General features: G+C 43.2%; 1 protein-coding gene and 1 long non-coding RNA gene across 2 annotated transcripts in view; one reads left to right on the forward strand and one right to left on the reverse strand.

Moving 5' to 3' along the window:
- The window catches only part of LOC142068583 (uncharacterized), a 28,906-nt gene extending 23,330 nt beyond the window's left edge, over positions 1–5,576 (reverse strand). Inside the window, exons 1-2 of the long non-coding RNA XR_012664461.1 lie at positions 5,526–5,576; positions 919–1,034 (exon numbers count right to left, since the gene is read on the reverse strand). This is a non-coding gene — a long non-coding RNA (uncharacterized LOC142068583). The remainder of the gene's footprint in view (positions 1–918; positions 1,035–5,525) is intronic.
- UBE2F (ubiquitin conjugating enzyme E2 F (putative)) overlaps positions 1–8,525 on the forward strand; it is a 130,090-nt gene extending 121,565 nt beyond the window's left edge. Inside the window, exon 10 of the mRNA XM_048870165.2 lies at positions 7,206–8,525. Coding sequence (XP_048726122.1) covers positions 7,206–7,256 — 51 coding nt within the window. The 3' untranslated portion in view covers positions 7,257–8,525. The remainder of the gene's footprint in view (positions 1–7,205) is intronic.
- Positions 8,526–13,806: the final 5,281 nt, after the last annotated feature.

Consider the following 13,806-nt stretch of genomic DNA (forward strand, 5'->3'; position numbering starts at 1 on the left):
GAATTAATCTGATTCAGCAAGGAAATGGGTGAATTCTCTAGTTAAATGCCCTGATAAGGAGGGAGTTTTGTTTGACTCATCTAAGCAGGCCAGCTACAATGCTGTGAAGAAGTCTTGAATTATCCAGTGATTAATCTGTTTTTGAACAATGAGGAGGTGAGGTCTAACATTCCTTACTGAAGAGCTGGGAAAACTGTATTTTAATTAAAGCTTGTCAGAAATTTTCCAATTAAACAGTTTTGTAGGAAAATGCCAGTTCATTGAATCCATTTTTTTTTTATGAAAGAGAGTTGGTTTTGACGGACTTTCACAGAATCACTAGCAGCTGTGAAACTGACAAGAATGTCCATTTGAGTCAGCAGCTGTCCCTCTGGGGAGACACCTTGTATCTGTTTCTAAAATACCTTTTGATTTTTAAGCTTTCTGATTCACAAGAAATTTTGACAAATTTGGTTTCATTCCAATTTGGAACAAAACCAAATTTTCAAATGTCATAACTTCTCGTGAACTGGAAATCCCCAGTTTCGGCCAGCTCTAATTTTAATAGGGTTAGGAGGTGACGTCTTAAAATCAGAGTTGTAGAAGGAATAGGTTAGCTGAATGCAGTATTCTGTTAAATTCATCAGTTCTTTCCTATGAGAGAGAAGAGGACTGCATAGTCCTGAAACGTCAAGCTGTAAATAAGAGACATGCCATCCCATCCCTTTGTCATTTATGTCCATTGAGGCTCTCAGCTCCTGATGCTAGTCAGACATGACTTCTAATGATGGGTGCTTGTAATCTGTGTTATCTTTTTGGAAACCTAACTGCTGCTTCGAGTGATGGGTCCCTATTTCATTCCACTGATGGTGCGCATGCGCCCGGAGCCAGAGAATTTGAAAGCAGTGTCCATTGGTCTGCACATGTGCCTTGACTCACCTCGTGCCTCCAACCAAAGGGATAAAGGGCGGGGTGAATCTACTGCGTCTGCAGTTCTTTCCGACCACTGCATGGTCCAGGTTAGCCCCTTAAGTGTTTGCAACTTCAGCTTCATTCTACAAAATAAGAATCATCTTGTTTGTAAATAGTTTAATGTTTTAATAGTTTTTATGGTTTAGCATTACATCAGTCTCTTGGGAGGCCCCTCCCTCCCTCTTCTCCTCCCCACCCCCCCAGGTGTGCCTTTCAGGTACCAGACTATGCCCAGGACTCCAAGCTTCACACTCTGTGCTTCCTGCTTGCAATCCTGCTTAGTCAGTGACGACCACCAGTGCTGCCTGTACTGCCTTGGGAAAGCTCACATCATGGTATCTGCCGATTGTTCCCCAGCTGTACCCGACAAGGGCGGGAACTTCATCTCCACAAAAACCGCATGGAGAAGGCCATGAGACCCCCAACTGGACCCAGGCTGGGAAACCCTCTCTGTACATCAGCCTGAACCAGAATCATCCTCCTCAAGAGATTCTGAGCCAGTCGATGAACCGCTCTTCCCTTACCCTACATAACATCCACCATCCAAAAGACCCGTGCTGGTTTGGGACCAACCTCTGCCTCATCAACTCGGAGCCACTGGTACCCCATGCCATGGGGTCCCCCATGACCAACTATCAATCCCTTCTACTAGCCGTATTGGGGGACTAGTAACCAGTATCCCCTGCAGAATCAATCCAACATGCCAAGGAGTCACCCCTTGTTTCCCTGCCCCAGATCTGGCAGAGGAGGAAGAACACTACACTACAGTTCTGTCACTTCCATCATCATGATCATCCCCAGACAAAGCAGTGACTTCTAAATCCCCTCCCGCCCTCAATGATTTCAGGCAGTTCCAGGGACTTCTCTGCAGAATTGCTGGAGAGCTCCTGATTTCTCTCAAGGAGATGCAAGACTCTGAGCACAAACTCCTAAATATCCTGCATACTTCTGGACCCAACAGAATAGTTCTCCCTGTTAATGAAGCCATACTGCGGACAGTTTGGCACACCCCTGCCACCTGTGCTCCTACCCACAAAGGGGCAGAGAAGCATTATTATGTGCTGCCCAAGGGTGTGGAATTTTTATTATCTCACCCCACTCCCAATTTGCTGGTGGTCCATGTCGCTTCTGAAAGGGCTAGACAGCAACATCCCCAATCTACTCCTGCTGACAAAGAGGGCAAAAGCCTGGATCTGCTGGGAAGAACGATCTTCTCATCATCCAGCCTCCAGTTCAGGGTAGTCAATTATCAGGTGCTACTGGCTGAATACTATTTCCTGAACTATGCCCAGTTTGCAGCGTTTTCAACAGGACAGAGCAAAATGATAGCTAGGACCATCCTCCAATTTGCAGTAAATGCTGCTGATACCTCCTCTACAGCTATGGCTACTCCCATTGTCATGCATAGAGTCATGGCACCACGCATCACCGTTCCCTAGGGAGGTTCAGAACACCACTGAGGACCTGCCCTTTGATGAGTCACAGCTCTTCAACCAGAAGATGGACAAGTCCCCTCCATACCCTAAAGGATTCCAGGGCTACGCTCCATTCACTGGGGATATACACACCTCCCCCTAAGAGGAACTCCACCGCCCATCGGTCAGATCTACACATGTGGCTCAGCAGTTTTTCTATCAGAGGTCCTATGAACTACCATGTAAGAGACAGAGGGTTCAAAAGTCGCACTTCCCTACGCCCTCTGCAACAGACTCGTCATCTCAACCCCCGGCTCAATGTTGTTTTTGATGGGAACTCGAGAACCTCAAAACACTAAGCCCAACCCCTCCCAATCTCCCCACACCATTTGGGCGTCATCTAGCACTCTTTTTCAACACGGACAGCGGGTGCTGAGCATCATCCACTCTGGCTATATGATAGTTTGCATCCCTACTTTCGCGCAAAAACAAACAAACAAAAACACACCCTCCCCACTCCCTTTCAGGGGCCACTCTCATGAGAGTATTCTCAAATAAGAGATGAATACCTTACTGCAGTGAGGAGCAATAGAACATGTCCCTTCTCAATACCGAGGGGGAGAGTTTTATTTGACTAACTTCCTGATAACCAAAAAGAAGGGTAGTTGGAGACTAGTTATCAATCTCAACCACTTCATTCGCAAACTCAGATTTTGCATGGTCAAGTTGGCAACAATAATTCCATTTTTAGAAAAGGGATGTGGATCACAGCTCTTGATATGAAGGATGCCTACTTTCACATAGAGATTCATCCCACTCTCAGACACTTTCTCACATTGATAGTAGTCTCTGACCATTTTCAGTACAGAATAATCCCCCTTGGAATAGCGACCTTCCCAGAGTCTTTACCAAGATACTCTCAGTAGTATTGCTCCACATCAGTTTTGTGGTCTCACTGTTTTCCCCTACCTTGACGGATGGCTGCTTCTCGCCGGGAAGCCTGTGTCTCAACTTCCATGATGTTACTACACCACCTCTCTTCATTGGGAGTCAGAGTAAACATTGAAAAATCTGTTCTCATCCCCCTACAAGCTCTGGTCTTCACTGAAGCAGCCTTAAATTCTATCACTGCAAGAGCGTATCTCCCCAAGGACAAGTTCCAGAGCATAAACAATATCATAGCTCATGTCACAAGCAACCCTCAAGTACCAGATAAGCATGTCTGTCTCTCGTAGGTCATATGGCCCACCCGATGCACCTATGTCACCCTGTTCACAAGACTCTACCTTCATTGCCTTCAGGCTTGGCTGCAGTCGGTATACTGCCCAAGCTGTTGTTCCATGAACCTCAGGGTAACAGTTTAGGTCAGGGTACTGTCTTGCTTCCATGTTCTGGTGGACAAATCCTCATCAGGTATGCGTGGGCGCCCCCTTTCTCCCTTCATCTCCAGACCAGGACCATTATTACAGATGCATCCCACATGAACAGTCACACAGCATAAGGTGCCTAACATCTCAAGGATCCAGGGTGCACATCATTATTCTGGAGTTGCAAGCAGTATGGAAAGCATGTGAGTCCTTTCTTCCTTTCATCCATACTCACCATGTCCTTATAATGTCAGACAATGTTACGGCTGTCTTCTGCATCAACAAGCAGGGAAGTGCAGAAGCAGTCAGCCTCTAGAACTAGTGTATCCCCAATCAAGTTACCCTATCAGCAGCTTACCTTCCTGAAAAGCCAAATGTGCTTACAGATTCCCTCAGCAGACACTTTGCAGTCAACCACGAGTGAGAGTTTCACAATTTGTTACTGTGCAATATTTTCACTCTGGGGGGGACCCCAACCAGGGATCTGTTAGTCTCTCAAGCAAACAAGAAATGCACTACGTATTGCTCCAGAGGAGCCCTACGACATTACTCCCAGGGTGATGCTCTGCTTCTTCCTTCGTCAGACCAGTTCAACTATGCCGCCTTCTCCTGCCCTGAGTTCTACACAAAATCCTGATTGCCCCCTTCTGATCCAGACAGTTCTAGTTTCCCAACCAGATGTATGTCATCCCAACCACCAATCATCCTCTCAACATTCCCCAAGCTTCCCAATCCAGTGGAATGGCAAGATCAAGCACCCCAATATGTCTGTGCCACCTCATAGCTTGGTATTTGAATGTTCATGCTCCACAGCCATATGAAACATTCTCTAGAACAGTGGTTCTCAAGCAGGGGTACACGTGCCCCTGGGTCTTCCAGGGGGTACATCAACTCATCTAGATATTTGCCTAGTTTTAGAACAGGCTACGTGAAAAACACTAGCAAAGTCAGTACAAACTAAAATTTCATACAATGATTTGTTTATACTGCTCTATATATTATACACTGAAATGTAAGTACAGTATTTATAGTCCAATTGATTCATAATTATATGGTGAAAATTAGAAAGTCAGCAATTTTTCAGTAATAGTGTGCTGTGATATTTTTGTAATTTTATGTCTGATTTTGTAAGCAAGTAGTTTTAAAGTGAAGTAAAACTTGAGGGTATTCAAGACCAATCAGAGTCCTGAAAGGTTGTACAGTAGTCTGGAAAGGTTGAGTCCCACTGCTCTATAATAGTAGAAGGGACTGTACTAGAAAATATTACCTAGCTAAACAGAAGCACTTCTCTTCTGGGGCACAACAAAGAGGCGCTTTCCCAGAGACTACAAATATTCCTCTCATCTTGGACTACAGCCTATCTTTGAAGACACCAGGTTTGTCCAGCAGCTCCTTGTGAGTGTACTTGGCGTCAGTCAGCACATAACATCCACCTTTCTCAGGGCTACTCAGTCTTTGCACATACGCTGACCAATAGATTCTGGAAAGGCCTAATAAGAACTTTCTCACCTACTCAGAAGTCTACTCCCCAGTGGAACCTGAACCTTGTTTTTTCAGTACTCATAAGGTCCCCGTTTGAGCCTTTAGCTACTTGCTCCATGTCCCTCCTTTCCTTGAAGATTGCCTTCCTTGTAGTCATCACTTCAGCGAGAAGAACTGGCAATCTTGGAACAATGATGGCAGAGCCTGCATACACTATATTCTATAAGGATACAGTGTCTTTACATCTGCACCCCAAATTCACCCCCTAAAGTAGTTGCAGAATTTCACTTTAACCAATTCATTCATTTACCTGTGTTCTTCCCAACACTGCACACTTCTTCAGAGGAATGAAGACTCCACTCCCTCAATGTTTGGTGGACATTGGCTTTTTAACTACAAAGAACAAAACCAATCAGGAAATCTCTGAGACTGTTTGTCACTATAGCAAAAATAGTCACAGGGCACCCTTATTTATCTTGTCCACATTCAACTTTATACTATATGGTTTCCCACGTTCATATGTAATCTTCACTAACTTCATCAGATCTTCTGAATCAGCCAACTGTACCGTGCATAGTGAATGTCATTCATTCATTTTTCCATTCATCTTAATGCTTTCTTCGGTTAATTTAATCACTTGCTATAAATGTTGAGTAGTCCGTGGCATACAACCGTGTCTCACTTCTCTCTTGATTACTATTAGATTTTATTTGTGTCACCCACTGTAATCACTGTCTGATTCCAGTATAATTGTTTTATTACTCTGAGTTCATATCCCTCAATCCCTACAGATTGGAATATATTGAGCAATTTGTAGTGATAGAGTCTGTCAAATGCTTTTTGGAAGTCAATGAAACACAAGTATACTGTTTTCTCCATTTCGATTGATCTTTCTGATATAAGCTTCAGGTTCATAATTGCGATGCCCTTTCCATGTTTGAAACTGTATTGTTGTCCACTTATTTCCTTATCAGTCTTTCCTTGTATTCAGTCTTGAACAACTTGCAAGAACATGCTATACTAGGCTGATTGTTCTGTTGTTTTTACAATTCATAGCACTGTTCTTTTTTTGGGGGGGATCTGAATATGCATGAGGTTGTAAAATCTTCTGGTAATTCTCCTGTCTCAGACATATTCTTCATCACCTCTGACAGAGCTTTCAGATCTTCATCCCCTTATACTTTTTAACAGTTCGGTTCGTATTACATCATAAGCTAGTGCTTTTTTTTTCTGCTCAGAATTTTTTTTATTGGTACCATGATTTGTTCATCCATTATTGGCAGGCTTGCTCTCTAGTTGAGGTTTTTCAGGCCATAGTATATTCTCACCATCTCTCATTCTTGTGTTTAGGGTCTGTCAGATATTGTCCATTTTTGTCCTTAAGGGTAATATTAATAATTTTTCCGTAATTAAAAATCACTGTAGGAAACTAATAACTTGTTCAGAGTTGTAATAAATTAGTCTAGACAGTTAAAAGATATCACAACTACCATATAAATAAGCTGTTATGCAACTGTATAGAAGAGGGGGAAAGTTATAATGTGGCATGCCATCTGCTAATAGTGTATTTCATATCATTCCTCATTTGATTAAGGACTCTTTCGCTCTAAAATGATATAACCATGGCTACATTGTACATGATGAAACATTCATAGTTAGAACCCATCCGATGGTAAGGGAATCCTGTCAGAACTGTTCAAACTGTACCGATCTTGACAGGTGTCCATAGTAAAGTGTTACTTCAAGGATTCTAAGTGTGGTATATACTATTTTTTCCAGTGACTTTTGCTGCAGTGTGAAAAATGCAGTGAGTCAGCCAGTTTTCAAAGCAATGCAAAGATGCTACGATAGAGACATTTTTGCAAGACATACTAGTCTGAGAGAGAACTGCAGACCAACTTCCTTGAGTACCTAACATGGAAATTTCACTCATCCAGAATGAGTTTTTGTGAAATGTATGTGGTATAATTCTGATTCTTCTTTTCTCTAGGAGGACTTTCGGAATAAAGTTGAAGATTACATTAAGCGGTATGCGAGATGATGAAGGAAGACTGATGGCAGGACCATGGATTTCATACTATAGAGTTGTCTTTATCAAACAACAACAAAAAACCCAGATTGTACTAGTCCTGTGTCCATGTTGTACTGAAGAAAAAACCTAACTTCGTAATTGTCCAAGGTAAATGGACAGTTCAACATAAATACAGCAAGAAATTGTGTATGTTGGTTAAAAAAAGTTGTTTGCTTACTTTTAAAATGTTTGCTCTTCTGAAACTGTACTGTATATCTTGTTGATGAAATATGCTTGAGAGTTAAAAGAAATCACTATTGAAGTTGTACTACACTTTTCTTCTTGCCTAGTAAAAACAGTGATGTTCTGGAACACTTCAAGTTGGCAATAAAATGGTCTCCCTCTGAACCAAATTATACTACTCTTGCCTTTGATGGAGCAAAAATAATACCAACTTTTCCCAGCAGTCACTAGAGCGTGTCAGAACGCATAAAATCAGCTCCCTCTAATACTGAACTCCAATGATTCTATTTAATCGAAGTACATTTTGGCACAAATTTATGACTTGTACACTGCTGCTTTGAGTCTGAGCTACAGTACTTTTAGTTTGTATTGTTTGTGCAAAATAGTTGAGAAATATAGGCTAATCCAGAACCTACAAGTCTAAATTTGTAGTTTTAGGGAAAAAATTATATATTCTGTGCAAATGCACCAAAAGGCTAACTTTTCAAAACAGGCCTTTCAGATCCAGATGTGGAGAGGAAATTTTTGGAGACTGTTCCATAAATTGACAATGGAGTTTAGATTAATTTTCTGGTGAATGACCCAGCTGTGTCCTGTAACCCTGTGCCCTTGAGAGCAACATACTGATAGCGTGTGTAACACACTGCACCATTGTTATATTATTCCTGTGAGCCTAGGTTTTATTTATTTTTAATTTGGTGGGGGGAGGGGTTATGCTGAAGGAGTGATATGCTATAATCCCTCTTCTTGTAAGGAGCTGTATATCAAAGAAGAGTAAGGACATGTGAAAGCAGAGAGTCCGTTCAAAGCTAAAGGCATGAAACACTTGGAATCAGTGCTATGAAGAGTATTGTGTATTGTATACCATCACTCCCTATTACTCACTTATGCTAATCAGAACGATGCTCAATATCCTGTTTGGCCTAGTGAAAATGAATGGATATAGCCATAGACATCTAAATGCATTGCATGGTGGGATCAGAGAGTGGAAATGGATTTGATTCAAGTTTTTACAAATAGATGAAGCAGCAAAATAAATGTTTGTGGTTTCATACATACGGAGTGTGTGTGTATAACGCTTTTACATTTTGCACCACCTGGAAGGCTACTTGATTCTGCTGGTCATCTTAATTTCTCATCATTGCTCTTTGTTAAATGCTGGGGCTTTCATTCGCCAGTGAAATTACCTATTGTCTATCCAAAAAAAAAAGTTACTAGATCACTGGCACATTCTAAACTCAGGTGATGCATTCTTAAAGCCTGCTGCTGCCATCTGCTTCTTGTGGCTGGACCCTGAAAGTTATACAGGGCCCTACTGACTTCAGTAGGACTCCAAGGATCCATCCACACAGAGCAGCTTGCAAGACTGGAGCCACACTTGGGGATTTAAAAAACAAAAATCTGTAAAAGCTGCTGTATGAAAATATTGTGCCACCCTCCTTAGTTAGAATAATGCATTTTCCATGTTTTACTTTAACACTGGTGGCAGAAAATCTTATATGCTTATCCCTACCCCAAATTATCTTTATTTCCAAAATGCATTTTATAATGTGAGAGCAAGGAGGCAGCCCTACATTTAGTAAGAGGCAGCATGCTGCTGCTGCTCTTAAAATTGTATAGAAAGAGGATTCCATTTAGTTCATTAGAAAATACTGAAAGAAATGATCCGATGAAGTGAGCTGTAGCTCACGAAAGCTCATGCTCAAATAAATTGGTTAGTCTCTAAGGTGCCACAAGTACTCCTTTTCTTTTTGCGAATACAGACTAACATGGCTGTTACTCTGAAACCTGAAAGAAACTATGCACTCTCTCTGATTCCCATTCTTCTACCATGAGCCATGCACCTGCCAGGAAGAGGGGGAAATGGTGCAGTTTTCTCTGAGCAAGCCAGTGTAGGTTTCTCTCCAGAATCAGTGCGTGTACCTTATTCCACTAAGTGGCAGATGACTGGAAAAGGGAGTGTTTCCTCACACAGGCAGTGTGTGTGATGAGAGATGCTTGGTATTAATACAGGTCAGTCACCATGCCCAAGTTGAATATTAAGAGTGTACAGACACTTGGACTGCAGTTCTGTCTGTAACAGAACTGGGCAGGCTGCCTGTGCTGGGCTGTCCACTGGGCTCCTGTGAGAGGAATTCTGGGTGGTTTTAAGCTTCTCTGGGGCACAGCATGCTGCAGTACTCCTTCCTTGGTGGCTCTAGCATGTTTCTGGGAATTGATGCTGTCTGCTACCCGGTTGTGGAGCTCCCAAAACCCAGCACAAACCCCCAAGATACTCCCCTATCTTAACCATGCCCTTTCCAAGCACTCCACCCCCAGGTGTGAGACTGCTCTGTTTCACAGCTGATGCACAGGAGAGAGCAGCCCATTTAGAATGCAAAGGTCCTAAAAACCCCCCACTCGCCGCCCCTTCCCTGGTGATCCCTCTGTGTTCGTTCCAGGCCCCTGTCTCACTACACTCCTACCTGGGGGTCCTCTTAGCTCAAGTGGGTGAAAATGGCCTATAAAATCATGGGTGATGCGGAGAAAGTAAATCAGGAAGTGTTATTTACTCCTTATAACACAAGAGTCTAGGGGTCACCACATAAAATTAAATAGCCAGCAGGTTTAAAACAAGAAAAGGAAGTATTTTTTCACACAACAAACAGTCAACCTGTGGAACTCCTTGCCAGAGGATGTTGTGAAGGCCAAGACTATAACAGGGTTAAAAAAAGAACTAGATAAGTTCAGGGAGGATAGGTCCATCAATGGCTATTAGCCAGGATGGGCAGGGATGATGTCCCTAGCCTCTGTTTGCCAGAAGCTGGGAACGGGTGACAAGGAATGGATCACTTGATGATTACCTGTTCTGTTCAGTCCCTCTGGAGCATCTGGCACTGGCCACTGTCGGAAAACAGGATACTGGGCTAGATGGACCTTTGGTCTGACCCAGTATGGCCACTTTTATGTTCTTTAAATTACCTGAGAGGCAAAGTTTATGCAAGCCAGAAGCATTGGAGGTGTATGTGATTGTCTGTAACGCTTTCTTCAACCAATCTGCACTGAATGCAGAACTACCTGCTGTCTCAAAAGGAGCAGAATAGAGGTGAAAGAAGTACAACAATGAACACATGTTGTCGCTGCACAGTGACATTTTGCTACAACAAGGCACTAATTGTATGTAAAAGGGAAACACAGCTGGTTTGCGTTATTTCCAGGGACAATAATCATATATTTTACCAAATGGGAAAAGATTCAATCATTGGGAGGGCGCAAGAAGGGGGTTGCTGAAATGTAAAAAGACAAAATGAGAAAGGGAACTATTAATTACAATCAGTGGACACTGTCCTTTTAATATCATGGAATTCCATCTTGAGTCTAGCATGTAAGAATATGTCTACATTGAAAATGCTATGGCAACAAAGCTGCCGTGTTCTCCCCTTGGCAGAGGTAAGCCACCTCTCTGGTGGGGAGCTAGGTCCACTGACCTAGCGCTGTCTCCATCCAGACTTAAGTCGGCATAACTAAGTCTCTGGCTTTTTTATAGCCCTGCAAGATGTAACCATACCACACTAAATTCCTCGTGTAGACCTGGCCTACAGGACTGCTTGTGAAGAACATGTTTAATTTGGAAATATGGCAGAATGAGTGAGATCTTCCTTTGGAATACACAGGACTCAGGGGAAGCTCTTGCAGTTTACATTAGAGGGCAAGCTGACCTGCGACCACTGCCGCGCAAGAAGAATGCACAGAAGATGATGATGAGTAGATGCTCAAATAGAAAAGTTTAATTATTGGGGAAGAGATTGGCTGAAAGGAGAGGACATAGCGAAGGCAATTACCTGGTGCCACAAAGGAGACTCACGAACAAGATCACAGGGGCCCCTTAGAAAGCATAGTGCCATTAAGGCGTAGGAATAGATGGAAGCAACCCTGTTCCAGCTCTGACCCACGGTTATAATTGGGTTTCAGGATCGCATTTCTTAGAGAGTTAACAGGCAGAAACTTGGTTAGCGTTAATGTCCTGTGTTAACCCTTTATTGCTGTGAGTTGAGCTCCCAGATGTATTCTTACTACGGGCAAGTGCAGTCAGATAAGGTGTGCTCTTTGCCTTTCTACAATAGCTACCACATGATATCAATTCACATAAGGAGAGTAAAGTAGGTGTGCTCCAGTGATCAAATGCCATTATCCACTTCTAACTGCATGTCTCAGAAACAAGGAAAAGGGCGTAGTTACTGTACTTGTTTGTACCGATGGTCTTAGATGCAATTTTAGCCCCTACGGGGTAGGGAAGGGTAAGAACCCTCTCTTTTTAAGAAAGTATGTTTTAAAGCCCATGGTTCAGCTTTGTTTGGGTAGCCCCAGTGCGACATGGGAGAGTCACACACATTCACAATGGTCGCCCTTAAAGACCTTTCTATTTTTTGTCTATTACCAATTATCCCTAAACTGCCCCATATAATACAGAGGCAATACCTAAGGGCTTGTGGGGTAATATTATTTAGATTGGAAGACAACGGAAAAAAATTAAGGCTGGCTACTGGAATGCGCCATTGGACTTATTGCGACACAGGGATGAATTGGTGAGGTTCTCCCTTCCTATTAAACAGCTGTGCAATGTACTGTAATCCTGTTTACAGCAGCCAAACACCACAGTTTTACAGCCCAGAGAGTTATGACACTACAGTGGTTTAGCCTGTTCACTACTGGGAAGTTTGGTTACTGGGAGAACTTCGTTCCACTGACTCCTGAGACTCTGTACATCCTAGGGAACAATGGGGCCCTTGCCCAATCACTACAGATGCACTGGAGGAAAGAGAGCATAGAGGGATCACATCACCCCCAATATCCATGTAGCAGCCAGGGGTGGGGTGACTCTGCTCAGGGACACAATTAGGGGTCATAGCACGGTGCCACGTGCCCCAGCTTACCATACCATCCACCAGAAGTACGCTGTGCTGCCAGCAGATGGCAGGATGGCTCCACTGCTGCACGCATAGTCACCACCACCACTGCTTCCTCTCTCCTCCGCCCTACATTATGGGCAGGATTTCACCCTCTTAGTCTCTGGTTTCCAGAATGCATTTGCAGCCACTTGCTGCACCAGCAGAGACTAGAAAAGTCTTCGCTGAGCTACTGTGCTCAGTTTTTAACACAAGGATTTAGTGGGTTGATTTGTCATCCTCAGAGCCCTCCTACTATAGGAATATCTAGAGAGGTTTTCCGTAGGGATTCTCTGCCATCACTGTGCACTCTTCCTTTCATATTTGGCATCCTCGTTTGCCCTATTTGGCTTTGCTTTGCTTTTTTTTTTTTTTTTAAAAACTTTGGCCTGGTGACAAGTTCTCAGCTTATTGAAGTATGTTTTTTATTAAAATGCAGCCCAGCACGGGGTGGATATTGTATACGATTTACAGTCCAATCATTTAGCAGCTGCCACGGGAAAGAGTTCATTGATCCTCAGTATTCTACCCTTGTCACATACAATAGCATCTATGCCAGACTCAGCGCCGTGGCTAACGTATTCACTTCCCCCCCACACCCCACCCCCACTTCCTTACAGCAGCCCCCCTTTAAGCAGTTCAGTGCCTGAACACAGTATAATATCCAGACTCTTTACAGCCATTGGCCTGGGTGTTTTTTCTTCTTGACAAGTCACTGGTTATGGGGAAAAGGGTTTTCCTTCTTTAGTCCATTCCTCCTTGTCACGAAGGCTATGTCTACACTACCAGCTAGGGGTAGAATTCCCCTGCTCCTGTACACATACGCTAGCTCTCAGTTTCAATCAAGCCTCTGCTGGTGCTACCCATGCAACCACAGCTAAACAACTATTTATATTATTCGTACATGAGCAGGGGAGTCACAGCCCTAGGTCACAGTGTAGACACAGTCTTCGGGTCATGCGTCAACAGACATGGGACTGAAAAAACATGCACATCCCAGCAAATCTAGTTGATATTATTTCTGTTTCTGAATTAAGAAAAGTGCTTTCTGCTTTTTTCACACACACAAAAAACCACCTACATACAACCCTATCCTATCCCCACACACCCGTCAAGAGGACAGGTCATAATACAGACTGATTTGGATCACTTAGTAAACTGGGCACGGACAAGCAATGTGTGTTTTAATATGGCTAAATGTAAACGTATACATCTAAGAACAAAGAATACTTACAGGATGGGGGACTCTCTCCTGGAAAGCAGAGACTCACAAAGAGATTTGGGGGTCATGATGGATAATCGTCTGAACATGAGCTCCCAATGTGATGCTGTCACCAAGACAGCCAATATGATCGTGGGAGGCACAAATGTGTGCTCAGGTAGGAGTAGAGAGGTTATTTGACATCCGCATC

Source organism: Caretta caretta, chromosome 11 (genome assembly GCF_965140235.1).
Source record: "Caretta caretta isolate rCarCar2 chromosome 11, rCarCar1.hap1, whole genome shotgun sequence".
Taxonomy (NCBI): domain Eukaryota; kingdom Metazoa; phylum Chordata; order Testudines; family Cheloniidae; genus Caretta; species Caretta caretta.